The sequence below is a fragment of the Clytia hemisphaerica genome, unplaced genomic scaffold (assembly GCF_902728285.1).
Source record: "Clytia hemisphaerica strain Z4C2 unplaced genomic scaffold, Clytia hemisphaerica genome assembly, whole genome shotgun sequence".
NCBI classification, from domain to species: Eukaryota; Metazoa; Cnidaria; class Hydrozoa; order Leptothecata; family Clytiidae; genus Clytia; species Clytia hemisphaerica.
The window spans coordinates 996,347-1,023,330 of NW_027103528.1; the positions used below are offsets into that span (position 1 = coordinate 996,347).

General features: G+C 35.6%; 2 protein-coding genes across 3 annotated transcripts; one reads left to right on the forward strand and one right to left on the reverse strand.

Moving 5' to 3' along the window:
• Positions 1–811: 811 nt before the first annotated feature.
• Positions 812–26,981, forward strand: LOC136799462 (transmembrane protein 198-like). Of its 2 annotated transcripts, XM_067056174.1 has the most exons (6): positions 812–866; positions 2,509–2,621; positions 9,099–9,317; positions 12,052–12,618; positions 21,985–22,064; positions 26,212–26,981. In XM_067056174.1, exons 3-6 carry the CDS (start codon positions 9,191–9,193, stop codon positions 26,320–26,322), a joined length of 885 nt encoding a protein of 294 aa, XP_066912275.1. In that variant the 5' UTR covers positions 812–866; positions 2,509–2,621; positions 9,099–9,190; the 3' UTR covers positions 26,323–26,981. The 2 variants fall into 2 exon arrangements, with proteins under 2 accessions (XP_066912275.1, XP_066912274.1); XM_067056173.1 differs by lacking the exons at positions 812–866; positions 2,509–2,621 and adding an exon at positions 8,350–8,741.
• LOC136799454 (ficolin-2-like) lies at positions 15,877–17,084 on the reverse strand. Its single transcript, XM_067056163.1, has one exon. It carries the CDS (start codon positions 17,016–17,018, stop codon positions 16,113–16,115), a length of 906 nt encoding a protein of 301 aa, XP_066912264.1. The 5' UTR covers positions 17,019–17,084; the 3' UTR covers positions 15,877–16,112.
• Positions 26,982–26,984: the final 3 nt, after the last annotated feature.

Genomic DNA, 26,984 nt, shown 5'->3' on the forward strand with positions numbered 1-26,984 from the left:
TAACAATATTCGTATTATCATATAACGTCTATACTACTGTATTACACGCATTATAAACGACTCCAGTCTACTCTGTCCCTTATGTAGTTACAAAAAATATCATCACACCCGGACAAGGGTTTAGCCAAATCTCTTGGTGACCACACTGTGCCCCCTTCATTATAGCTGCTGTTTCCATAAAAGGCTTCAAAGAAAAGTTGAAAGAAGCATGGAAAAGCCATCCAAAGAAATTCGTTACACGAAACTTGTAAATTGAGATCGGTTTAGAGGCCCACTGAGTGCCTACAACCTGTAATATTCATTTTAATAATAATAATAATAATTATATTCTCTTTCATTTTGTTTTTAGAGCATGAAATTTGAAAAAATCTTAAAAGAAAAGGTACGGTGAATTTCATTAAACTGTTTTTATATTTTTTTTTTAGAAAAATCTGAAGATGAAAAATAAAACATTAAGCGTTGGTCATATATCTACACGCTTTTTTTTTTATAAGAATACACTTTATAAGAATGTCCATGATGAAAATGGCCAAAAAATTAAGAATATGGTAAGAATATCACCATCATGGAATTTAGCAACTGAACCTAAGAATGCCATTTTAAAGGCATTTTAACCTGTATATTGGCAATTTCGATCTTAACCTAAGAATACCGTAAGAATATTTTTGGATGATTTTCGCCAAAAAGTTAAGAATATCCATGATGAAATGAAAAAACACCATTCTTATAAAAAAAAAAGCGTGTATTTCGATGAAAAATACAGTGTGTTTAACGTGAGTTGATTCAAGGCTTTAATTTTGAATCCTGTAGTGTATTTTAAAATCTCCACAATACCAGGAAACATTGGATCGAATGGTAAACCTGAGGTGAGTACAATACAAGGTAAAAACTATAAGAACATCCAAAATTTTTAAAGCCTTCGGATGTTCTTTATTTTTTTTAATTTTGAGCCTAAAGATGTTATTCTTAACACGTTCTTATTTTCACCATTTTGTGAGTAATTTTGACCACTTTCCTAAGAAATTGGGTGTTTTAGAATCCAAAAAGCCTTAGAATGTTCTTAATATTTTGGCTATCTAAGCCTTATGTTCTTATATAGTTTGTTCTTATAAAAAACGTAAAGTCAGTTTTAAAATCACAGGAAACAGTTAAAAAACGTCTAAATTTTCAACCTATAATTTTTACTCTACCTATAATTTTGTTAAGCCGTGGTTACACTACATTAATATCTTTAAAATTGTTGAAATTTTTTAATCAAAAATACATTAAAGAAATTAACTATTTTCTTTAAAGTCTTTTTGAAATTTTTGTGTTGTATCAAATCTTCAATCGTTTTTTCTCAACTCATTTTTTCACTCACCAAACGAGATGAGTGGAAGGAGGAAGGCAGCTGCACGTATTGTGTTAATTCTTATCATAGTGCGGAAAGGGGTCTGATACCCCCTTCTTAAATGATCCCCCCTTCTTAAATGATCCCCCCTTCTTGGCACCCCCCAACCTTTAAAAATGTCTATCCCCCAAGGGTTTTGGGCTAAATTTTCGAAAATATATAGTGTATAGTGCGATCCGATAATCCCCTTCTCGCTGCTACCCCGTAATAATAACTTGCCTCTTGTTGACTACTCAAACAGAAAAACTTCCTTTCATGCAGACCAAATTTCATAACAGTGCTGGAAAATAATCTACAATATATGTAAGCCCCCCTTCTTAAACGACCCCCCCCCTCCTTGCTATCCCCCCTTTTTAATGAAAATTTCTGATCCCCCTTCTTCCACTTTTTTGGAAGGTGTCATCCCCCCCTTAAGAAAGGGCGTCCGAACTATGCTTATTAAACGGAAATTTCAGAGGAGATATTCGAAAAAGAAAAGTCGAGCTAATAGATCTTGCTGGGTACGCCTAGTGGTTAAAGTTTAGGAACGAAAAAGTGCCTACAAAAACATATTTGCTGAACTACGTGACCATAAAAAAAAAATATCTTATTTAGAACTTATCCTATCTTTCACCCCTATCTCTTCCAAACGCTAGAAAATCCATTCATCGAAAAAAATGTACAGAACTATCATGTCGGTGGCTTTGATCTCGAGAGAAGTGAAGAAAAAAACTTTAAACTCTTTACCAAAAAAATGGTAAAGAATCGCAACAAATAATTTCTTTTTCATGAATTTATACGTCTTTATTTTCTTTAAAAGAGGGCTGTTACACTTGTAAATTTTTTAATCATAAAGACTTGATTAAAAAATTTCAGAAATTTAGAAATAAATTAATGTAATGTAACCACGCCTTTACAAAGCTTTGGTTTGATTTTTCTGTGAATACCACTTTTAAGCACCTTTTCTTGGTCACCCTGCATATGTATCTTGTATAAATTTCATCTCAAAACTCTCAAAAAACTTTAAGTGTTATCATGAAAAAGATATCATACTGCCAGTGCTAAAGATGTTCTCATTTTTGTCGTGTCTCTATAATCAGAATAATTTTAATACAATGTAAAACATTTCTACTTTACAGGGAGCTCGCAACAGCACAACATGACTGATTTCTTTTATCACCGAGAGAGAACCCCACAAAAGGATTAAACCTCATCATCACGTTAAGAAAAAGTAAAAAAAAAGCTAAACCAAGTGAGTAGATTTAAGAACTTTTTACATATTATTATGATTTAATAGGTTTAGATGACAGTTCAAAGATGTACCTCCTCTTATATATTATAACATTACCGTAATTTCTCTAATTTAATACGACCAAAAAAATAATTATTTTGGAGGTGTCGCACTAATAATAGGAGGATATAAATTGCTCTGAATCTGGAATCTTTTTATCGTACTAATAATTAGAGGAAAAACTTTGTAAAGGCGCGCTAAATTGGAGGAAAAATAAAAAAAAAAGACAATTTTTTTTATTTTCTGTTTTTTGTTTCTTTCTTTTTTAAGCTTTTTTCTAACCCATATTTTCTTCTCTTTTCAAACTCTTCCAACTTTTCACGTGTCATCTGCCTCATTTGGGCGAAAAGATCAGCGTTCTCAGTCTTAAAAATAAAGCTTGCGGGAATTTTAGGCAGGTCGTACTATAATTAGAGGAAAATTTGAACTTTACCGTATTAAATTAGAGGAAAATCAAAAGTAGGTAAATGGGTGCTCGCACTAATAATTAGCGGATTTAAATTAGTTCAAAATGACGAAAATAATTTCCTCGCATTAATTAGAGGACGTATTAAATTAGAGAAATTACGGTATAATATCAGAAAACACTTTCTTTCTTTTACTCATATCTGGAGCAACTTGTTAAAAAGTAAAACGGCTATTCGTCTATCATTTTTTTATAATTTTTTCTTGGCATTTGATATACAGAAATCTTGATTATACGTAGTTCAGCAGCTGATTTTTTTGTAACATTGTCCGTTACTTTCTGTCAAGTTTCATGAAAATGAATTTGACACCATTGCTAATATTCACTGAAGGGTATTTTCTAAGTCAGAAAGTTAACCTTTTGGTCAGTGGTGTCTCTCCAACCTCATAAAAGCTATAATGCTTTTATAAATATTTTCTTCCATAATCGAGAAACTTTTGATCTAGGTTTTGTTCTAGCATCCTTTTTTGGTTAACAATTTCGGCATTATACCTAACCTACCATCGTGGGGGGGGCGCTAATTTCACCAAAAAGACAATTATTGTGAGGGGTATAAATTTTATTGACTCTTTGCTGTCCTCTAATGTTGTGCAAAGTCACACGCTGTCTGCTTACAAACACAGTGCTCTCTCCTTTGAATCCTTTCTTATTTATTTTAAAACTAGTTTAGTTTAGAGCAACCCAGGGAGAAAGAGTGGCGCCCTCCCCTGCAATTAGGTAACTAGATATCGAAAGAGGAGCCTTCGGGTCGCCTCCGATTGCGGTCGCAGCCTGCTAGAAGGTACCTAAACTAGACTAGAAGAAGGCAACATCACGATTTGGATATAAAATCTCTTGTCTTTAAGGGTGGAGGTTTCAAATTTCATTTTATTGCAGTCGTGAGAAACAGAACTATTCTCAGTCCGAATTTCAACCTGCTTTCTTATGAATAGCTCAACGGGAAACTTTTTTATAATAATCTGTAAAAATGATATTTTGTGCTTTTAATTCATTGAAAAGTCACTTCATCTCAATTTTCTTTCACTCTGTTTTGATCATATTTACAAGCTGTTATCTGTTAAAATTTATTTTCAAAAAAAATTCAGTCATGAACGTATTTATGTAATATTTGAACATTTAATAGGCATAGGCATTGTATAGGTAATAGGCATATAAATATAGAATCTCATCTTTAGTTGGAATCATTTTTCGTTACAGTAAAAAGGGTTTAAGATGCAGTAGTGGTGCATAGATCTGTATTTGTCAAAATTGAAAATATTTTGATTCAATACAATAGTATATTGTGCTGCCGGAATATATTTTTATTTTAAATGAATTAAAATTAACCAAATTGATCGTTGATAATGGTGACTTTGGAAGTTCGTAAATGAATGGCTCATGTACATGATATGTCTAATGTGACGCATTTACATCAGATCTGTTTCACTCAAAATCAGTACTCGTCTGTATGTCTAGAATAACAAAGTCCCTTAAACTTGAAAATTTTAAGAAAACCGAAAAAAATTATAAGTAAAAAGGTGGATCAACTATTTCGAATCAAATTTGGTATAAACAAATGAGTGGGATTTGAACCAAAAAAGAATTTTTTCGCTGACGTCAGTATCTTTTCAGTAAAAATGGTTTTCCAGCATTGCGACAGCTTTACTGATTATTATAATGTTATTCAAGTTTTCCTACCCATGACGTCATCAAAATGGCGGACTTTTTAAGGTTTTTCTTAAAAATTTTGAGCTTTAGACATTTTGTACCATCTGACAGGTTGTCGTTTGAACCCAAAAATGATATGTTTGTATGGGAAAAGTTAATGCAGTGTTGTAAAAACTAAAATAGGGTCCATTACCGTCGTTGAGAGTGTACTTTGTGAGGAGGTTTCAGTTAAGTAATGTCTTCAGTACAATACAGTTATTTTGTATAATGGAGAATCTTTGTTGGTTCGGGACAAAGAACAGGCTTGATTAGCGAAACGTGACCCGTCGAGAGAAATCAAAAACTGTCATTTCCTTATTTCACTTATGGGATACCTTTTATAGCTTTTAAGCGATTTTCAAGAGACTTGAACTCAAAATACACGTATTTTTGTCTATATGTTTTTTTGTCTATATGTATTTTTGTCCATATGTTTTTTTGTCCATATGTTTTTTTCCCACGTGTATTTTTGTCCATATGTTTTTTTCCCACGTGTATTTTGTGCATGTGCATTTTTGCCAACGTGCGCAACCTTTTCGGTGGAACGTTTTGTAAAAAGCATTGCTTAGCCTCAAAAATACTAGCCCGGGTTCCACTGAAAGCTTTTTGATAGACTTGATGCCGCGATTAAGCGGCCCGGTTGTATATGGTATTATGCTTTTGCTTAGGTGGACTGTCGCCAGATTTTAGTTGTTTTTTGAATGTAAAAGCAGTATGAAGCAATGTTTTTATTTGAGAATAAGGGATTGCAAATCTGTTATTGATGTTTGTTTCTCATTTTTGACTATATCTTTCAACTCCAAGTAGCTTTTTTGTAATTTGGATCTTAAACATTCTTTTTCAAAATGGTGATCTCGCCAAACGCTCCTAGTCTACTTCACTGGACTCAGCGTCATCAAAAATTATCAAAAAGCAAAGTTCAGCTAAAAGTAGACTCTAGTCTACAAAAATACAAGATTGCAAGAACGAACACTCTTCAATCAGTAGCGTAGCCAAGAGGGGCGCAAAATTTGCAGTGTCATAAAAATCTGCTCTCCTACACAAATTTTGCGCCCCTCTTGGCTACGCTACTGTTCAATGAAAAGATTAATTGTACTAATTTTGGCTTCTTATGTCTCTAGGCTACCTAAAAGTTCAAGCTTCGTTTTTACGCTGAAACGCTTGACTGTCTCAAAGTTTATATTCAGCCTCGTTTTTTCAAAACTGATTCCCCAAATGCGACAAAATTTGAAGACTCTATGCTGCTCTAAAGCTTATTGGCACATAGATAGACAGAAATACTGATAGACATTATCAGATTCTAGCTCACTTAAATTCAGAATACACTTTTTTATGTGAACATCCAAAATGTTTGAAGCCTGGGATGTTCTTAAGATTTTGAGTTTAAACCTAAACCTAAAAATGTTCTTAAATATTTTGCTCTTACATAAAAAAACGTAGTTAGCCTATTGAATTATAGACTAGCAAACTAGTCTGTTAATTAATCATGTCAGAGGGCGGGAACATAAAGACCACGGGCGTTTGCTAAAATAGGAGAACGAGCAAAAGTTGGTGAGAGGCTGGCGATTAACAGATTTCGGCCGTTGTCGCTGGAAAAATTTCTTCCTACGCTCACTTTTCCCGCGTGATACAGCTCCAGTCCGACTGGCGTGCCAGTCTAGATGTAATAAAGTAGCCGCCAACTCAAACTTTTAATTGACGTAAACTTCTTTTCAACAATTTGTGAGAAAGCTATACATTCTTGAAATGATTTTTGCGAACCATACAGCCTCTTCATCAGTATGAGCGGGCGGTCAAATGGCTTTTTGTTCTATCAGTATTTATCGCCTTCGGATGTTCTTAATTTTTTGAGTTTTGAGCCTAAAAATGTTCTAAACTTGTTCTTAATATTTTGACTATCGAAGCCTGACTGCATTGATATAATTGATTATGATACTAAAGGTTGTGGACTGTACGCCCGGTTTCATCTAGATGTAATAAATTAGCGAAGCGGGAAGCGGGCGGTCAAATGATATTTTGTCTTTTTGACATAATCAGTGTTTATCGCTAATCCTAGCAACTATGAAAAACAAACTTATCATTTAATGATCGACTTCCATCTTGCACTTTAGATTGATTTCAAGTTTAGATGATAAGAATCGTGCGGAAGTAATAGTATATAATACAGAATCTAGTCGTATACATGATTATACGGACTTTATTAATGGTATGTTTTGATAACGTTCAAGAGATTTAAAAGAATTCCCTTTTTGATATCGCAGTAATACAGGCTACAGCAGTACCTACATGATCGAGATTTTATCGTTGAGTTTTATAACAAGATACCGTGTCATGGTTGGATTGGATGTTTTGATTGTATAAGAAAGTATCGCTTGAGTTGACGATTCATTGAAAAAGCACTAATGTGTACGTTTTTTATAAAAGTATGCAAAATGTTTGAAGTCTTCAGATGTTCTTAACTTTTTTAAGTTTTAAGCCTAAAAACTTTTTCTTATTTTCACCATTTTCAGAGTATTTTTGTTCATTTTTCTAGGAAGTCGGGTTTTGGAGAGTTTGCAAAGCCCTAAAATGTTCTTAAATTGTTCTTAATTAATATTTTGGCCATCGAAGCCTTATGTTCTTATATAGTTTGTTGTTTTAAACAACATTTATTCCTGTCATAGTTCTGATGTTCTCTTTCCTCCCGAGTAACAAGATACAGCCCCCTCGTCGGAACTCTTGTACACTTCGAAATCTCCACCCATTCAAATATGGCGATTCACCATCCCCATTTCCATTTAGCTTCCCACTGACGCACTGTAATAAGGGTTTTATGTCCATAAATCTTACAAACTTTAGCAAATTATTGTGACACTACATAATAGCCTTTGATAAAGAGTATAAATCCTCTAAGCGTTGGTTTTTGGTGTTCATCATTTTGATGTGATAATTACATATTCATATTTTAATTAGTGTTTCAAAAGCTTATTACTTAGATAGTCTCCATGGAACTGTACCCTTAATTAACCTCAATTATCTTTGCATTAATATTTTGTTCGAACAAATTTTTTCTCTACAATTTTGCTTTTCGTTTTGTTAACTTGAGATACATCTCTTTGCTATGGATGTGAACTCAGATTCAGCTTTCTCCTTCAAAATTCGTCTCAAAAAGGGCCTATATTTTTTCATTGTAGAGGATAACTTTAAGGAGGGAACAATGATGAATTTTATTTTAGACTTGTAGGAATATTGTCTTATTTTATCCTAAAGATTTTTTGAAGAAAATTCATCTTAAGTTTCACTTAATTCACAAGTTTTTTTTCTTCAATTTTTCTTCTTTTTTGCTTCTTTTGCTTTAGTTTTCAAAAATTAAGGGATCCTTCTTAGGGGGACTGATTATCTTTTCCCTGTATTCTTGCTGTGTTTGAAATTGGGTCTTTTTTTCATTTCAAATCCCTCACGTCTTTCAATTTATAACTTTTTACAGTTTCAGTTTTGGATAAATAAGTTCTGATCTATGTTTAAACGAACCAGATTGAGTTTTTCATTTTGAATTTGTTTTTCAAAATTTTGTAAATTTTTTGGCTTCTGTTTGATTCAAACTTAACTCGTGAATGAAGCTCGAGACAGTTGGACTCTTCATTAATCAATTAAAATCGTCCGAATTAGACCTCCAAAGTCAATTTTATATTTTGGTTTATTGTTTTTTTTCAATGGCTTAGTTGACATCTGCAAAAGCTTAAGGTACGTCATACCTTCCTTCGTTTGGAGCGTAAAACTCTTAAAGGCTTTAACGCCTTGAGCTATCTATTGTGTAGACTAGAAGAAGAATCTCAACATTGAATTGTGGGTAAAGCTTCACAAAGTCTGCAAAACCTTGATTTTCAGAAAGGTATACAGTCGTCTATCAAGAGTTATTGATTTTAATTCTTACAAGCACGAAAATAACGGTAAGCTTGCAAGTTTGCTACGGTGGCAATATTACCCTTCATAAAAGATTTCAATGATTTTTCAAGCTGAATGAGAACCCTACGCGGAACTTGATTTTTGAAGATTGTGTCAAAATTTGCAAAAAAGTGACCCTGAATGTGACTTCCTATATTTTCCCAACATCTTTCACATTTTTCCCAAATTCCTAAAAAAAACAATTCCCTACGGAACTTGCCAAGGATTTTCCAGATATTCATGAAACTTAGTCCCTGACATAAAAATGAGTACAATTTTTGCGATTTGACTTCTTTTTTAGTTTTTTTTGTCTATTTTGGTTAGAAAAACGTAAATAATTCGATCTGATTTCTCTTTTTTAGAACTACACGATAATGATCCTTCACATTAATGAAACCATGTAAAATTTGCACCAAAACAGACACCCCACAAACAAACCATCAATCACGAGACCATGGCATCTGAACGCTCATTGGCCGATGGATATTGCGAACATTTTCGCTATGACTTTGATGATAGCATTGCACTATCTGTGATTTTCGGGATATGTTTCATTTTTGGTGTTTTCTTCATTTTCGCAGGTTCGTTTTGCATTTTTGTGTCTTGATATTAAATAATGATATCTCCAACAATTGTTCTTACATTTTTTACATAGATCAGATTCACGTGAATTACAGTAGACTCCTGGTTATTCGAACCTGCACTTATTTCGAAGTGAGATGGCGTTCCCCTTAGATCTGCTTACTCAACCCAGGCAAAAACACTCGGTTATTCGAACTTCAGTTATTTGAACTTTCAGTTATTCGAAGTGATTTCTATTCCCCTTGGGGTACATTATAGGCTGAATCAGCCTCAATTCGAACTTTTCTAATTGGGAGATCGTCGAGTGAGAACATTGATTTTCTGCGCTTAAAATACTTTTTTTCTTTAAGAAAGCAGGTTTCAATATTCATGGCTATATATCGCTATTCAAGCAATTTCTTTGTGTTTATTACGTTCATGAACCACAATGCCTCAAATTCTTCAGGAAAATCCACCCAATTAAGGTTAAGTTGAGGTGGGAAAACGAATTTTTCAATTATTTGAACTCCCGGTCATTCGAAGTAAATTCTTATCCCCCTTGGAGCTTTGAATAACCGGGAGTGTACTGTAGATCAGTAATGTAGTATGATAAATATTATTACAGCTCGCTAGTTAGATTACGTAATTTTCCTGATCAGAAGCACCCGAAAAGATTGAAAATTTGACACCCATTTTGTTACTAAAAATAGGAAAAGGGAGTAAAACTATGGCTTTTGGATGTTTCCATAAAAGAAATACAATTTCTGTAATAGCAATTAATTGCAAAATCTTCATCGAACCGGTGCTACAGGTTAGCTTCGTCAGTATCGCCATCTGTAGTTTTACATACTTAATTTTAATGTAATATTCATTCAAGAATTTCTACCAAATAACTATAAAGTTATATTGTAGTCAAAATCGTCGCGCCGTAACATCACACCACAGCACCGTGGCATGTCGTCGTGGCGCCGCCCCCATGGCATCACCTTGTGGTATTGCATCATGGCATCGCACTTTTCCCCGTGGCATCGCATCGTGGCATCGCACTTTTCCCTGTGGCATCGCATCGTGGCATCGCACATTTCCCCGTGGCTTCGCATCGTGGCATCGCACATTTCCCCGTGGCATCGCATCGTGGCATCGCACATTTCCCCGTGGCATCGCATCGTGGCATCGCACTTTTTCCCGTGACATCGCATCGTGGCGGATTCTGCCCGGAACTTAGAATCGGACCGGGTGGTGGTGGCCGGAAACTATTACGGAGTTTAGTATCGTGGCGCGGCGTCGCACTTTTCGTCGGCACTCTGGTCACGCACACTTGAAAGGAGGACAGTTATTATTACATAGGGAGTGCGTCCATGTAAAAGCGCGCCATAAATATTTTACTTTTTTTTAAGGGCCAGATACAAAATGTATAACGCATAATGCAAAAAGCGTAACATAAAATGAAAATGCATAACGGAAAATGCATAATAGGAAAAACTTTACAGAATCAGGGATGAATACTTTTTTTCATTCCCTATTTCAAAAGGGCAAAAACTGTAAATCTTAAAAACTGCAGGTTTTAAAGGTTTTTTTTTAAGAATCGAGAATATGAGATAGGAAATTTATACTTAAAGTATGAAAACTCGTTACGCATTATATACATTATCCATTTTGTAGACCTTTGTACTTTGCCTTTGAACACCTCCAGAATGCTGAAAAAAAGCATTTTACGAGATAAGTTTTGATGATAATTTTCATGAAAATTTTTAATCGACATATTTGACTTGGCGTCGCAGTTTTGTTTGGTTGATGTTTGGTATCATGATCATTAAAAGCAATGAAATGCCACACAGTCACTCTACACATGATGCCTCCAGCCATGATTGGTATCAGAATGTTGGAAAAAAAACATTTTACGAGAAATTGTTGATATAATTTATATTGACTTATTTTTACAATTTTGACGGTGTGGGTTTTGTTGGTTGATAATGTTTACACTGTGGGATGGTTTTCAAAAAACTGTTATATTGATTGCTGTTTGTTGGAATTTATTACCAAAAAGAAGAGGACCTTTTTTTGATAAATACTTTATTTTTTTCATGAATCGAAAAAAACCGTGTGGATGGTTGAAAAACGAAAGTGAAACTGTGAAAACGTCCGCAAATTCGGGCCCAGTCCTCTTCCTAAACGGAGGCTAAAATGTTACGGGGAAAAGTGCGATGCCATGATACGATGTCACGAGGAAAGTGCGATGCCATGATACGATGTTACAGGGAAAAGTGCGATGCCATGATACGATGTTACGGGGAAAAGTGCGATGCCACGATGCGATGCCACGGGGAAATGTGCGATGCCACGATGCGATGCCACGGGGAAATGTGCGATGCCATGATACGGTTTTACGGGGAAAAGTGCGATGCCACGATACGATTTTACGGGGAAAAGTGCGATGCAACGATGCGATGCGCCACGGGGAAAAGTGCGATGCCATGATGCAATGCCACGGGGAAAATTACGATGCCACGATGCGATGCCACTGGGTGATGTCATGGGGGCGACGCCACGACGACATGCCACGGTGCCGTGGTGCGATGTTACGGTGCGACGATTTCGACTACAATATAACTTTATAAATAACTCAATAATAACATTGCTTTCGGGTAAGATATGGCTATAAGTGGGGGGGGGGGGGGTAGCTATGCCCTTTGTTTGTTTTGAACCTTAATAGGGTAGGCTGCTCTAATTCTATTTTCCTTCTCTATTTTTCAGGTTATCGTTTCTTCCGTACTTCTTTGTTTTTCCAAACATTTTCACTGGTGTCCCTGCTCACTTATCTGCTTGTGTCCAGTCTCCTGGACCGCTCAACTGTCCTCAATGCCATCATTTCTGTGGCCTCGGGTTTACTACTTGGCATTTTATCAATGTTTGTGACAACCATGGGGTTACTAATGACCAGTTTAATACAAGCCATCTTCCTAACGACCAGTATCTTATACGCTGTACACATCTTCGAGACTGTTTCAAATGTTTTTGTGGCACCTTGTATATGTCTTGTACTTTTCATCCTGTTATCTGTACCCTTGCTGAAATGGCAACGTGGATGTGCTGTCATCTATATCTGCAGTTATGGTGCCATCTTAATGATGCTGGCTGTTGATTTTTTCATTGATTTGTCCATGTTACGGTTGATGGGTTACCAGAATATTTTAGTGGTCAAACGAACAGTTCAACCATGCTGGTTTTCATGGTGTGTCCTTGCATTGTGGCCCTTGATGTTGTTCGTAGGATGTATCGTACAGTTCTTGAAGACTGCCAGAGATTGCGACCACAGACATAGTAAGTGCTACCTTATTTATTTAGTACATACAGTAAACTCCCGCTTATTTGAACTTTTATTATTTGAACTTGTTTCAAGTCCAGGGCTCTTAAAATACTTTCCGTAATTCGAACAAATAAGACTCCCCTTATCAAGAATTCCTAAAAATCAATTGCTTTCTCAAGATATCTAAGCCAATCAAAATGCGTTCACAGAAAACTGTGCTAGTTTTGTCCTGGTGACTAAATTCGTTGCTTAAGCCATCGTCATCATAAAAATCAGTGGATTCGACAAACGGGTTTTCGTCGCTTGGTTTCCGGGCTAGGGAATTCCCGAACCCTTAGATCTTATGAAGCGGTGGCAAGTTTATGTATGTGTGTTTTTCAGCAACGAAGGTGGTTGTTTCTGATTTGTCAAATTTTCTTTATATTTTTGTTACCAGTTGCTAGTTACCAGTCCCCTTAAAAGCACTAAGGGTTAATCAATGAGCTTGATATAGACCCTGGAGACATTTTCTCAATCCAGGTCAAGCAAAATATTTTGAAAGGAGTTTTTCTGAATGTGGTACCCGCATCGAAAGCGCTAGGTCTACTTCGCTGGCACAGTAGTGATGTAGCGTCGTTTGTCACGAGGCAAGATTTTAACACTACGATGGCTTCTTCGCGGGTACCCCTGTCAAAAAAAAACTCCAACCAAAAATTGCGGATATAGCTTGGTCTAGGGTTTATTAAGGCAGAGGAATGTAAAGAGATGGAAAAACAGCTTCTTGTAAACAATGGAAAAACGGCTCGTCATATACCAGGTCTCTTGCCCTTAAGGGAGTTTATGTCGAGTAAATAGGTTTCTTTTGTTGTCGCTATAAAAAATCTGCATAATTAGCGTGTTGTGACAAAATTCTTTTGTTTCAAGCCTGATTATGTGCAAACTTTTAGGGCCTATATTTTGGGTACACCTCTCCTATACGTAAAGGTACCTATATCTTCTTGCTCAGAATTTCCTAGCGATTCTTTTGATATAACCGCATTATGACCGCATCATTATATTGAAAGCTAGAGCGCGAGAAAATTATAACTTCATCTTGATTTTACTCGAATTCTGACAGTTTTACAAGAACCAATTTAATATCATTGCGTTAAGAATTTCTTTTGCTATACATTAGTAAAAATGCTCCTTATTCTTAAAAATTGAACTAGTAATCGGCAAAAAAGGAAACACAAATTTTCATTTTTATCGTCAAATCATGTAGAAACCGTCCGATTTGTATGGCGAGCCGTCTTTTCTGGACTTTCATTTAATGACCTAATCAACTTTTTTACAATAGAATTTTCAATAGAAGTGATCGTTGAACTTTGAGTAATCAGAAAAACTGTTTTTCCATCTCTTTACATTCCTCTGATTAAGGTCAGTGGGGTTGATAGATGTATTATATAATTCAGACATTGACCTATTATATACTCTGGACCGAGCTATATCCGCCATCTTTGATCGGAGTTTTTTTGAAAGTGGCACCCAAACCACGCCACGCCAAAGAAGCCATTACATTAAAAATTAACATCTAACGGCGGCGCTACATAATCAAAAAGTATTCGAGGAAAAGTAGTTCTAGTCTAGAGTTCTCGGTGCATTTACACCGTTATTGAGTACGTTTTTTTATAAGAACATTCAGACTTTTTGAGTTTTAACCCTAAAGATTTTCTTAACATTTCTTATTTTCGCCATTTTTTGAGTTTCTTGACCATTTTCCTAAGAAATTTGGTGTTTTTGGAGTCAGCAAAGCCTTAAAATGAGCTTACCCAGCTGGTACATAACGTTGTTTTAACGTTCAAACATGAACATATAAACGACTGGACATCCATCTCCTTTGTCTTTTTGTAGAAAAGGCTGCTAGCTTCGTTGCCGCCTCGTTAAAAGCATAAAATGAGACAATAGAGATTTTGATGATATACCACTTGGGAGTACCTTGCTAACAACATCAAAACTTCGACAAAACTCTCTGTTATTCTACTCTTCTCAAGTCTTTTATCTTTATCATAACAAAGATAACAGAGGCAAAATCATCGTCAGCTTGTCAAAACTCCGGCTAATATTTCTAAATTTTGACTTAAAAGTGTCTAATAATCTTAGAGTGTCTTTGGCAAGCTATTTTTTTCAAGTCATAAAATAAATTATTGGAGTGACAAAAGGAATTCAAAAGTATACACGCAGTTGAAATTCTGCATTTTAGAGTTGAAAATGTTGATAAAATATATAACAAACTTGTGAAAAAATTCGAAAATAATTTTTTTGTACATTAGGAGTAATGTTTAAGCTCTATCGATCCTTTTACCTAAATAATTCAAAGAAATAAAATTATGACGGAATATTGTCGGATTTTTCATACCAATTTTGAAATACAGGCGGCAACGAAGCTCGCTTCAAAGAGACCATAAAAGATAGATGTCCAGTCGTTTATATGTTCATGGTTCAAATAACGTTATGAATGTCAAATGGACGTTGTTTCTACGTTGTGTGCTGGCTGGGTAACTTGTTTTTAATATTTTGGTCATCGAAGCCTTATATAGTTTGTTCTTATAAAAAAACGGGTACTATTAGAGTACCACTTAAAAAAACTCTGATCAAGATTTTGCTTGTCCGGAAGTGAGAAAATTGGTCCAGGGTATATAAAGGTCAAAGACTATTAATTTAGAAATCTCCGACGTTAAAATATTAATAAGGATTGAAAGTATGGTCTGTATTTTTGATGGATCAAATATAATCATTTCTCATTGCTCATGCATGATAAGCAAACAGCCTCATAGAGGTATAGATTGGTTTTAAACAAATTAATCTTTTTTCTTCGACTACTACATCGAAGATTGCCTCTAATATTTGGTAACTCTCGGGCGGGAACTTTAGAAATTAGTTTCTCCCTATATATCAAAACATAAAAGAGGGGATACGTGCAGCCTAGGCTTAGCCTATATGGGAGCCCCCATCTCACTGTGACAAACATTGTACATACTTTTGGTACTTCTATCAAGGGAGATAAGAAATAAAAAGCAATTATATTTTTGTTGAAATACCTTTCTCTGTACAATAATAACAAAATATCTCCACACACCATAAATCTTTACAAATTATTTCCAAAAAGATAAAACCTATATAAAAATCTGATATTTTCTGAGACTATAATTTAATATTCACATTTGCTATATATAAATACCTCCTTCTCCTATATTATACCCTACAATACCAGTAAAAATTCCCCCGCCATAATTTGTTCTCATCGCAAATTGCAACAGGTCTTTCTTATAGCAGTTAGCTAAGACCAAAATTTAATGACAGGCGGAAACCACAATCTAACAGTCTTGTCAATTTATTTTTTCATACTCGTAAATTTGTTTGTACTTTGAAATTTTTCGATGCCCTTTTACTATCATCAATAACAAAGAAGAGAGTTCAACGATTTCAAATATCTTACAAAACGTTTGCATATATAAATAAATAATAAAAATATTTGAATATTTCCAATCCCTCAAGCGGTCATTCTCATAACTTTCATTTCTACCCATGCTTGAGTTCTGTAAAACAGCAAGGAAGACCAATCTACTTTGCTTGCCGCCTTTCCATTCTCACGTGTGTCGTAAAACCCGTTCAGATTGGATTCTGCGCATGCGTTATACCACCATGCTCCATGCAAGTCACGTGCACAATTTTTGGTCGCATGGCGGTCATTATCTCGATCAAAGGTCGAGAATTCCATGTTGTCATGGTAACTCAACGAATCACCATTCCCAAAACTATATTTAATGTGAAGTTTGTAGTTTGCCGCCTCGCTATCTATGGCAAAGTGTTTGTAAAATGCCATATATTTCAAGTCCCAGGAATGTGGTGATTTCATAGTGATTTTTAGTTCTGAGCCTTTTGGATATAACGCTTGTGTACTCAGTGCGTATAGATTCTCGTTGCCTATCCAAAATTCGCCTTGAAGTTTCCCGAAACCTTGCTTGTACTGCTCCCATGAACGATAGAAATTGGTGCTTCCGTCCATACGTCGTTGTATCACCGTCCAACCGTTGCCGTCGCAGAATACATTTGTGCTCCGTAAGCCGTCCATTGTAACAGTGTAGATTCCGGCCACGTAGTTGCCCTTGAGGTAGAATTCTTTACAATCTCGTTTCGGTGGTAAAGCACGACAATCACAATAGTGCCGGTCAGGTATCGTCAAATCTTCCAAACATTGACATTTTCCGCATTTATTTTGAGCGCAATAACCTAAAGGTTTCTTTTCACGCTCTTTTAAGTCTGTAATTTCTTTCTGAAGTTTTAACACCATCCTCTTAAGGTCATCGTTTGAAATAACAACTGCTGCAGTAGAAACCTGGGTAAATTGGAAGAGCAACCATGCTCCAAAATTTATTAAAATCCATGTTTGCATCATCCTTCCTACGTTTCCAATGAATCCGTACTGATCGGATTAAAATGTAATTGATCTTTTCTCTGCAAAAACAATTTGAAAATTTTATTAGATACAGTGTGATACGCTCGACTTATATAGTGATTGACACGTGAACACAATGACCCCCAAACTAAAGGCCGGGCTCCACTTTTTTAAATTATACAACGAATATATTATCTTAACTTATACAATAATAAAAGCGTGAGGCATTTAGTTAATTCCACGCTTTTCAGCAATCATTTGGCTGAGTTTCTGATAAAATTTTCTACATTCGCGTCCTTTACCTCCATTTGAACAGAATACGAGGGGCGTAAAGCTCCTATGCTCATCTGAATCACACGCTCAATCACAATCACACGGCCGGTCTCCACTTGTGTGCGCTGCGATCGCACTTTATCTTTCAAAGCTTCCGCGCTATTGGTCAAAAGTAAAATGAAGCAATTCCATTGGCGCGATCTGATGTAAGTAGAAATGTATTCGATTTTTTTTCGGGCGCGCGCTACAGTTTTATGACGTAATCTTTTTTCTAAGACAAAAGGATTGAAGCCAAACGGTGCGATCGCAGCGCGCGTAAGCGGAGGCCTTAACAAAAACAAAAACACAAAAGCTACTCCTTCTAATATACTAATGTACTAATGTACTTTGCCAGGTTATAAAAACTCTGACTTACTATAAACCATCTTCTCCAACAACAGCATTTCTTAAAATTGGACTCGTTTAACACTTTTAAGGAGCGAATCTTGAAGTATGATGTTTGTTGTTTAAATGTCAATTTCTGACTCGTCAACAACAATCTGTAAACAAAAACATATTTTTCCTTCCTCACTTTGTTATCTTCCGATACGTACACGCCTTTTTTTATAAGAACCAGTAAATTTTAGCTAAGGCTCGGGTGTTCTTATTCTCTCGTGATATTACTTTTGGTATTGACATTTTTTAAATCGACTTTTTCATCGCAATTGCTGAAGTCTGAGGCTTAGATTTTTCTCAATTTGCTCTTTAGATTTTGGTTAGAAAAATAAGCCTCGTGTTCTTATGAAATTGTTCTTGTAAAAAAAGCGTTTTTCCTATTACTGTTACAAGTTACTTTCAAGAAGACCTCATTGTGTCACGTCTACTGTCAAATATATGCAAACCACTTTATAAGGAGAATTGCTGAATGAAGCTCTCTCCTCCACAAACACTTTGATTTATCCCTCGCTGTTCTAGTTCTTTACTGCACATTCTCTTCTGTAATTTGCTGCCTCAACAGGGGGGGGGTCATGCAGTTACTCCGTGACACTATGATGAGTGAATGCCATTTTGGAAAATTTCTTGTCACACCACCACCATCATTACTTACTCCACTGTGGAGTAACTGTTGCTAAGTAACTAGTGCTCAAAAAGGGGTGCACCACCCCATAAAATGGGTAATTTGCGGCTTTTTTAGATATATAAGACATACCCCACTGGTCAATTTTTTTTTGGATTTTTGTATTTAAAAGAATTGTTCGAATAAGTTTATATACTTGGTTTAAGTCACTATCAAAGCATTACACGATTTATATTTTCATAAATATGACAAAAAATTTATTTTCATGGAAAAATTTCAGATATTTTTCCAAAAACAATTCATCTTTTCTTCGAAAAATTTCAAATTTTTGACAAAAATTTAGGGAAATTTTTCAAAAAAATGAAAAAATGTTCACTTACTCCACTTTGGAGTAACTGTTTTAAATTTTTTCGGTTGTTACACCACCACGTACTAAGTGTAATAGTGTTCACATAGTAACTGCATGACCCCCTCTGGCCTCAAACTCACAAGTAATATTGTATTCGCTGGTTCTTGTCGACATTAGGGAGCGGTTATATACACGTTTTTTTTATGAGAACACCCACAATTTTTGAAGCCTTCGGACGTTCTTAACTTTTTGAGCTTCAAGTCTAAAAATATTCTTAACATGCTCTTAATTTCACCATTTTGTGAGTGTTTTTGGCAATTTTCCTAAGAAATCGGGTGTTTTAGAGTCCACAAAGCCTTAAAATGTTCTTAAGTTGTTCTTAACATTTTGGCTATCGAAGCCTTATGTTGGTATATAGTTTCTTCTTATAAAATAAACGTGTAATATCTACTAGAGGAAGTTGAGGATTTTCAGGGAGAATAAAGTCGCAAACCAATAAAAAAACCGATAAAAAAACGTGTAAGGCTTCGATTGCCAAAATATTAAGTTAAGAACATTATAAGCCTTTATGGACTCAAAAACACCCGATGTCTTAGGAAGATGTACAAAAATACCCAAAAAAATGGTGGAAATAATAAATTGTTAAGAGCATTTTTAGATTTAAAACTGTAAAAATAAAAACACTGCACTCCTTTCATCGAGTCTAAGATTTCATTTGATATATACTTTAATCAAAAATGACGAATTGACCAGCTGGCGAAATGACTCTAAACTGAAATCCATCGAAGAATCGAGGTCCATTTAGACTTCCAGTTTCCAACATTCAATTCCCTTTAATTAGATTAGCCATCTGAGAACGAAGAATCCATGAGCACTCAGCCACGTGACTACTAATTGCACTTGTCACTTTCTGTCATATCATCCTAGTATCATTTTCGCACGCGCTTGTGCAACTTAGACAACAATTCGAACTTTCTTCTCTTTTAAACAGATCTCGTGTAAACCTGGTCCAAAAGGTAAACTTTGAAACGTGCAAACCATGATCATCAAATGCATGACAGTTTTGACCCGCATCATTACACTAAAACTTTCCCCATTCCCCCAGGAACTATCGGCCTCCAAAGATTATTCATAAAGAGAAATCTTTGGCAGAGATCCTAACCAATTACCGTCAAATGTTACCCCTGATGACGTCAAGAGTTGGCCGTCAAACTATATATCGCCGAATAACGTCATTGTGTGCTGCTTCCTGGCATTGACTTGGTACACCGTTGAATTTTTCATAGTGATATATGACAAAGTTTAGATTACTTCATTTTTGACAAAAGTCGTCTTTCTAAAATCAATGTTTTACCTTTTTGATGTCAAACTTCTTTAAATCAGTTTAAAGCTAAAATTTCAACTTTGACTGTAAGCTTTCTGCCAATATTTCCGTCGACCATCTAAATTCAAATATTACAGTATTGTTAAAAATAACTGTTGACACTACAAAATACACCAAACCATCCTGTTGATTCAGAAGAACGACTCGCTTTAACTTTAGTTGACCTTCTCCACTTCGCCCAGATATGACACACAACCTTATTTCAACGTAAATCTAACGTTCACAACGCCCACACAACGTCCACATGACGTTAGATGAACGTTGAAACAACGTTGTGTGCCATTTGGGAGAACATAAAATTGGGTTTCAGATAACCTTTCACTTTTCACCTTTCACTCACCACCATTTTAGACACATCAACAACCAGTTTCGAATGATAACGTTTTCTTTTCTACTTTCTACTTTTTCGTACAGTATAATTAATCAGTAATTACGTTGAGGTGAGAAATTTCCGCTACCTCATTTCCTGGTTGAGAAACTATATGTCTGACTGATCACCTATCACCATACACTTTTCTTTATAAGAACATCCTAAATATTTGAAGCCTTCGGCTGTTCTTAACTTTTTAAGTTTTAGGCCTGAAAATGTTTTTAACATGTTCTTATTTTAACCATTTTGTGATATTTTGATCATTTTCCTAAGAAAAACTAGGTATTTTCTAGCACATGAAGCCTTAAAAATTTGTTAACTTGTTCTTAACATTTTGGTTATCGAAGCCTTATGTTCTTATTAAAAAAACGTGTATAGCAAAGATCATGTTCTTTCTCATCTACTGACCGCTTTTGCCGCCGTAATGGCCGCACTTTTAGCGGTGTTTTTCAAGGGCTGTTATAAAAGCCCGAAGATAGGTTCTTTGCTGATATGTTTTATACTGCCGGGATGATTAAAATTTCAAAACTTTTGGTATTCATAAGGTTAAATTTTTTTCCAACACTCTATCTTTCGTTGCGTTTTTATCCTCGCGCAGTGTTCTTAATTGGCGATCTGTGTATCATGCTATTCCCCCTGACAATAGATATCAGGTAATTCAACTATTGTTTAATAAAAATGACCTGAAAAAAAATTTCCTTGTGCATTTTCGACGGAGTAGGTCCATGTTCTTGTTAAAAATCTTGTGAATCAATCATAAAATATTTCTTATAATAAATGAATGTATCAGTGTGTGGGAAAATCTAATTAAAAACTATCTATTTAAGAATGTATCCATGTGAATTAAAGGAAATATACCTCACTATACGAGAGTCGTGCTCAGTTTCCTTGACAAACAGGGAGTAAGCATTGAAACCATACAGATGTTTAATATTGTCAATTCAAAATTTGAAAATACATCTAACTGTCCCAAAAAAACTGTGATGGTTATTCAATCAACATTCTTTATTTCGCAATTTATCGCGCTTAAGAAAAAAAGTTAAAACCCTCAGGAGAAGATAGCCGCTGAAATGAGGACTATAAAGTAATTATGAATTTTTTCTGCACACACCCGCACCTTAGTTTATACTTAAATATTTTGGGTAACTTTAACATAGATATCACTCTAATTTAGTCTTCTCGAGATGGGATTAGTTCTTTTTTTTAAATTTCGATTTTGATATCAAATTCCATACAATGGTAACTAAGCACGACGACTTTTTGGTATTTTAGTATCTACCACAAGAAAGTTTGAATTATTTCGGTATTCCTCCTTCCCAGCTGGCACACGAAGTTGTTTCAACGTTTATCTAACGTTCATAACGTTCATATAACGTTAGATGAACGTTGAAACAACGTCGTGGTTTGTGTGATGAGGTCAGAGACTTTATTTCTAACACCACCCTGGTCGGGGCGCTCGTTGCCTTAACGCCCCCGCGTTGAATGGAGGAAATATGGTACCATGATAATAATGTTTTTTCCCATTCGTTTTAGAACCGCAATGGTACAAAAGAAGGAGTAATTCTGAACCAGGAGTTCGACTTCTGTCCAGCAAAAGTGACGTCATAGCACAAGTGAGTGAATTTTTCCCTCTCAAGATTTTATTTTGTTATTTGAAACTTTTTTGTTTACTGTATGATGTTGTTGTATGTTAGCCATGCATTGACGTGATGTACCATGAGCCAAAGACGTGACAAAGAATTCTTTCCTGCCTCGTGAGGCTGAGAAAATGTTTTCCTTTTACTACTGTATGGTTGAACCTCTTCTAAATTGAGGATCGTTGCCATAATATATATTAATCCTTAACAGCGCGGTCGGCCTTTCAGAGGAGTGGTGACGAGCTTAAATTGTAAAATACTATCCCTGTTACGGGTGATAACATTGTCTAGTTTTGAAATAAAGACATTCGAATCCGTATATACAGGGATACAGCAAAGGCATTATAATATTCTAGCCAGAAACAACAAGATGGGTAATTCCATTAGATTTCCCTACAGGGGATGGACGAACCTTTTGAAGTCAAAAAATATTTTTTTGGAAATGTGTAGATAATTTGCAAAAAAGCCCTTGGAAAAATTCATTTTAAACCTTTAAGTTTACGATGGACGAACTAAAATCAGTTTTTTACCCACTGGAAATTTTGAAATAATTTTTTACCTCCTGGAAAAATGAAAAAACACTCTAATTTTAGACTCCCTGGAAATTTCACTCAAATTACCCCCTGGAAATGTTCGTCCACCCCTGTATAAATATAAAATGGAATGGCCCAATCTAATTCAAATGATGCAATAATGAATTTCAAGAGCTTTTGAACTGTATTTCAAGTATCTTGAGAGAGTTGTTTATCATCTCTTCAAAAATGTGGAGATATTGAAGTCTTTATCAAAATAATTTGCGACAGAGACAAGAAAGGCTCTCAAATTTGGATTAAATACCGGTTTTGTGCTCATCGAAAAGATATTCATATGGGTACAATATTATCAAATATAGAAACTTGAAAGATATACCCAACCAAAGCAACAAAAGACTCTCTAAGAGTTAACAAGTCAAAAATTGAAAGAACTTTTTAAGGGTAGCTTTTCCAAAAATGAGTTTTTCTGAGGATTGGGAGGTAACTAGTACCCATCGGGTTGCAAACCTAGGACAATCCTTCAAGAAGTCAATTCCTTTCAGTTTTTATTTTCATTTTCAGTTTGATTTGAAATTGAGTGACTCGTGCGGATATCTTCTAATTCTAACACTATCAAAAACAGTTGCGTAGCGGCAGGAGGGTCAGGAGTGGCAACCCCCCCAGTGGGCGATTTGGGGGAGCCGAAATACAATACCACCTCAAGCCTGATAAGTAAATCTATCACAAAATAAGCGATTTTCATGATAGCGAGAATGGAGGTATTTAGGGTGTATTTACCAAAAGGGCACCAAAATACGCTTGTCTCTAAAAAGCTGAGACGCTTTCGTATAGAATTCCAAAGAACGAAACAAAGAACAAAGCAATTTGGATTCATTGATATCTGGCACTTGACCTTTCATCAACTACTTCATGGCGATATCTTTTGAATATCAGCCAACTTTGAATTCAAAAATAAACTGGTGAACAATTTTGTTCAAAAAGTATTGCCAAGTGGTTTGTTTGTGTTTCTTTACCCCTCCAAATGTATTCAATTAATCCTCACACAGTTACTCACTTTCGATAACCTCTAGAAATGTTTTCACTCAAATATTGGGCCATTTTATATCCATATTTCCTAGGGGTGGTTTTTCATTTTTCCAAGGGGGTAAAAGTTATTCTTAAATTTCCAGGGAGTTAAAGAATGATTTAAGTATGTCCACCCTCGCTTCAAGGTATGGAAAGAATTTTTCCAAGGGTATTTTTGCAGATTTCGCCATTTACCGGGGGGTATCCACACTTTTTTAGTATTTTTTTTTGACTTTAAAAGGCTCGTCCACCCCCTGTATGGTTTTTTAATGGAATAGCCCATTCCCTCCGTTATTCAATGATAATCCGTCCGTCAAAGGTTGGTTATAAGCGAGTTTATAAATTCGAATTAAATCGAGGGGAGACGGTATAAAGCAAAGTTGACATGTCTCCAAAATCACCTTCCACTTTGCTCGACGACGGTTAAAACAGCAAAATACCGTCGTCTGTTTAGGTGAGCAAAGGCGATATATAGAGCCGTACATCGATTATCGACTTTGTATCATTTCACTTACCGTCGCCCTCGATATCCTCTGATGCATAAACTTGGTATTAAATCACTAAGGAATAATCCTTCTGCCATATTCAGTAAATTTCTAGATTAGCAGAGTCTATTCTAATAAAAAAATTGAACAAGTTTGCAGCCAGAAAGCTTACGTCAGCAAATTCCATTTAACCTTACCTGCCAAGCAAACACTACTCCATATGTCAATCGTTATACTTTTTTCATCAAGTCTTTCATAAACCATTCAATACCTGATTATTAAAAGAGTCTCTGTAAGTCTATTTAACTGGATTTCCTGTTCTCCCTTGCCGTTCGAGCCATTGGGATTATATCCGGGATGGAGCACTCGATTTCTAAGACTGCATGCATGGCTCTCAAAATTGGACCCTTTCAGTGCAACCCTTGAGCAGTGAAAAGATGCAGTGTAGTTTGATTTCATATCTTATTTTGCTGAAGCTACCTGAAAATGAGCCTGAGATGTCGACACAATGTACAAAACAAATCAAAATGGGTTTGGGTCTAAACTATAAAGATGCATCAGATTTTTACTGTCAGACTTGCAATTCAACATTCCCTAAACACACCCTTACACACCCCTGTGTCACAGACCCGGTGGACCCCCCGCCCCACTGGAAAGATTGGCCAAAAAATCGTCCCCGGTGGAAAAAAATCCCTAAAATTCCATCCCCACTGGGAAATCGATCTATGATTTTGTCCCCATTAGAAGTTGAATGAAAAAAATTGCACTTCAAAACCATCCCCACTGGAATTTTTTAGCGCTGGAAACAATAGATTTTCTATCCCCATTGGAATTTCGATAGAAATTTTCATCCCCACTGAGGGAAAAAGTTCCACCGGGGGACTGAGACAGGGGTGTCCTTACAGTGTATCTAGCTAAAAGAAGACCCTTGTAGTGCGCTCTATCAAAAGAACATCCTTACAGTGTATTTCGAGGGTCTTGAAAAACCTACCCTTATGTGCCGCCACATGCCGTGGGTCGGACCATATGAGTGCCCCCCTCCCCCCGGGATTATACCAACCTATTTTGAACCATAGAAGCATAGTATTCTTGTCATGATGATTTCTCTGTAGTCTGTAAAACAGTTCTTTATTTATACGAAAAAGGCTCTCTCGAAAACGAGAACCAAATATTTGAAAATGAAATTGCTTTTTTGGGTGCAAATATTGCAACCTTGCCCACTCGAGTTTCGTGATTTTTATAATAAGACTGCGTTGTATTTCTTTGTCAAAACAAGGGCGTGTTTTACCAAAGTATAAATATTAAAAAGTACATTTTTATCTCAAGGGTTGAGTTTTCCAATAGCCCTTAAAACTCTGTTTTACCTCTGTCTGTTTTTATTTCTCTCCTTTCTCTCAGTGAAACGGATTTTTGAATTTAAAGTAATGAATGTCTACCTGAGAAAAAACCTTGTCCAGGATCCTTTTTTGTTGGTTTTCGAAGAGTAATTTTTGCATTTTTTTCTTAACACGATTCTTGGCTTTCTTCTCTATTTGGTTCCATTTAGTCTAAATTGGGGTAGAAAAAAATACCAGCAGGCCCATACCTATGTCTTATAAGAGGTGATCGTCAGGTGTGACTAGGGGAAAATAAGGGGCAGTTAGGACAATGAAGGGAATGGTGAGAAGTTGACTCAGGATTTTTCAGTCTGTAGTTTTGACCCTCTGTGAGAAGTGGAACATTCACTGTCACTGCTGTTCAACACCCCTTAGCGACTAAGCGAATTCCTGCCAAAACTCTTCTATTTGAGAAACATTTTATTGGGCCTTTGACGCTGACACCAACATCACCGCAATGCAAGGATCTCTTCCTTTTTCTACCAGACTGCATCTACTTGTATTCACTTATGTATTATTACTCGTATTTTCGATACCAGTCTCCTAAAAAGCTGGCCGTGCTGCTGAGGATTGATTATCATTTTCTTAAGTACTATCTGTCGTCTGCTCCCGATCCCATTTTATTTTTTATGAACGTCGAATTTCAATTTTTCCTTATTTACAGGCATGGATTCACCCACCAGTTTCACCAAGCACCTCCGACAAATATAATTACCAACATTCGGTCAACAATGAAGATGAAGTCTTTCTTATGGAGGATACAACATCCGTTTAAAATACTTGTCCGAGAATTAATAAAGTGTCCGAAAATGGTTTTATCAAAACACTGAGATTCACACAAATTCATTTTCTCAGTTTGTGGTAAACAAGAGAACAAAAGTTCTAAATTGGGATTTCTGATGTGGAGGCTGGATGAAAGTTGAACTTTCAAATTAACGAAGAAACAAATAATATACTTTGAAGTAATGATACACAGTCGAATAGTATAGGACACATTACGTCAAAATTTGAAATTAATGGAAACTTCTTTTGGACCACCAAATGTTCACATGGATTACACAATTGCACTTTGCCCAGAAAGGTCACTAGATCCTCAATAAAGGGTCTTGGACATCTCCAAGAAGTGGAAAACAACGAAATAGACTGTTTATGTATTTATGTAGGTAGAAGTTTTAGAAGTAGTTTATATGTTTTTTGCATGGTCAATGTATGGCCTGGTGTATTTGTTGTCCTATTGAAATACTAGCAAAATAAGAAACATTTTGAAAACAGATGAAATGCATATTTGTTAGACTTCCATTACGTGAAGTGGGAAAAAACTATTAAAACATATTATACCTGAGGGTAGGACGATTGAAGAAGATTAATTACCTATTTGTAAACAGGCAACCTATCAAAATATTTTTTCGAGAAAAATAGTTTATTTGTTCAGAATTT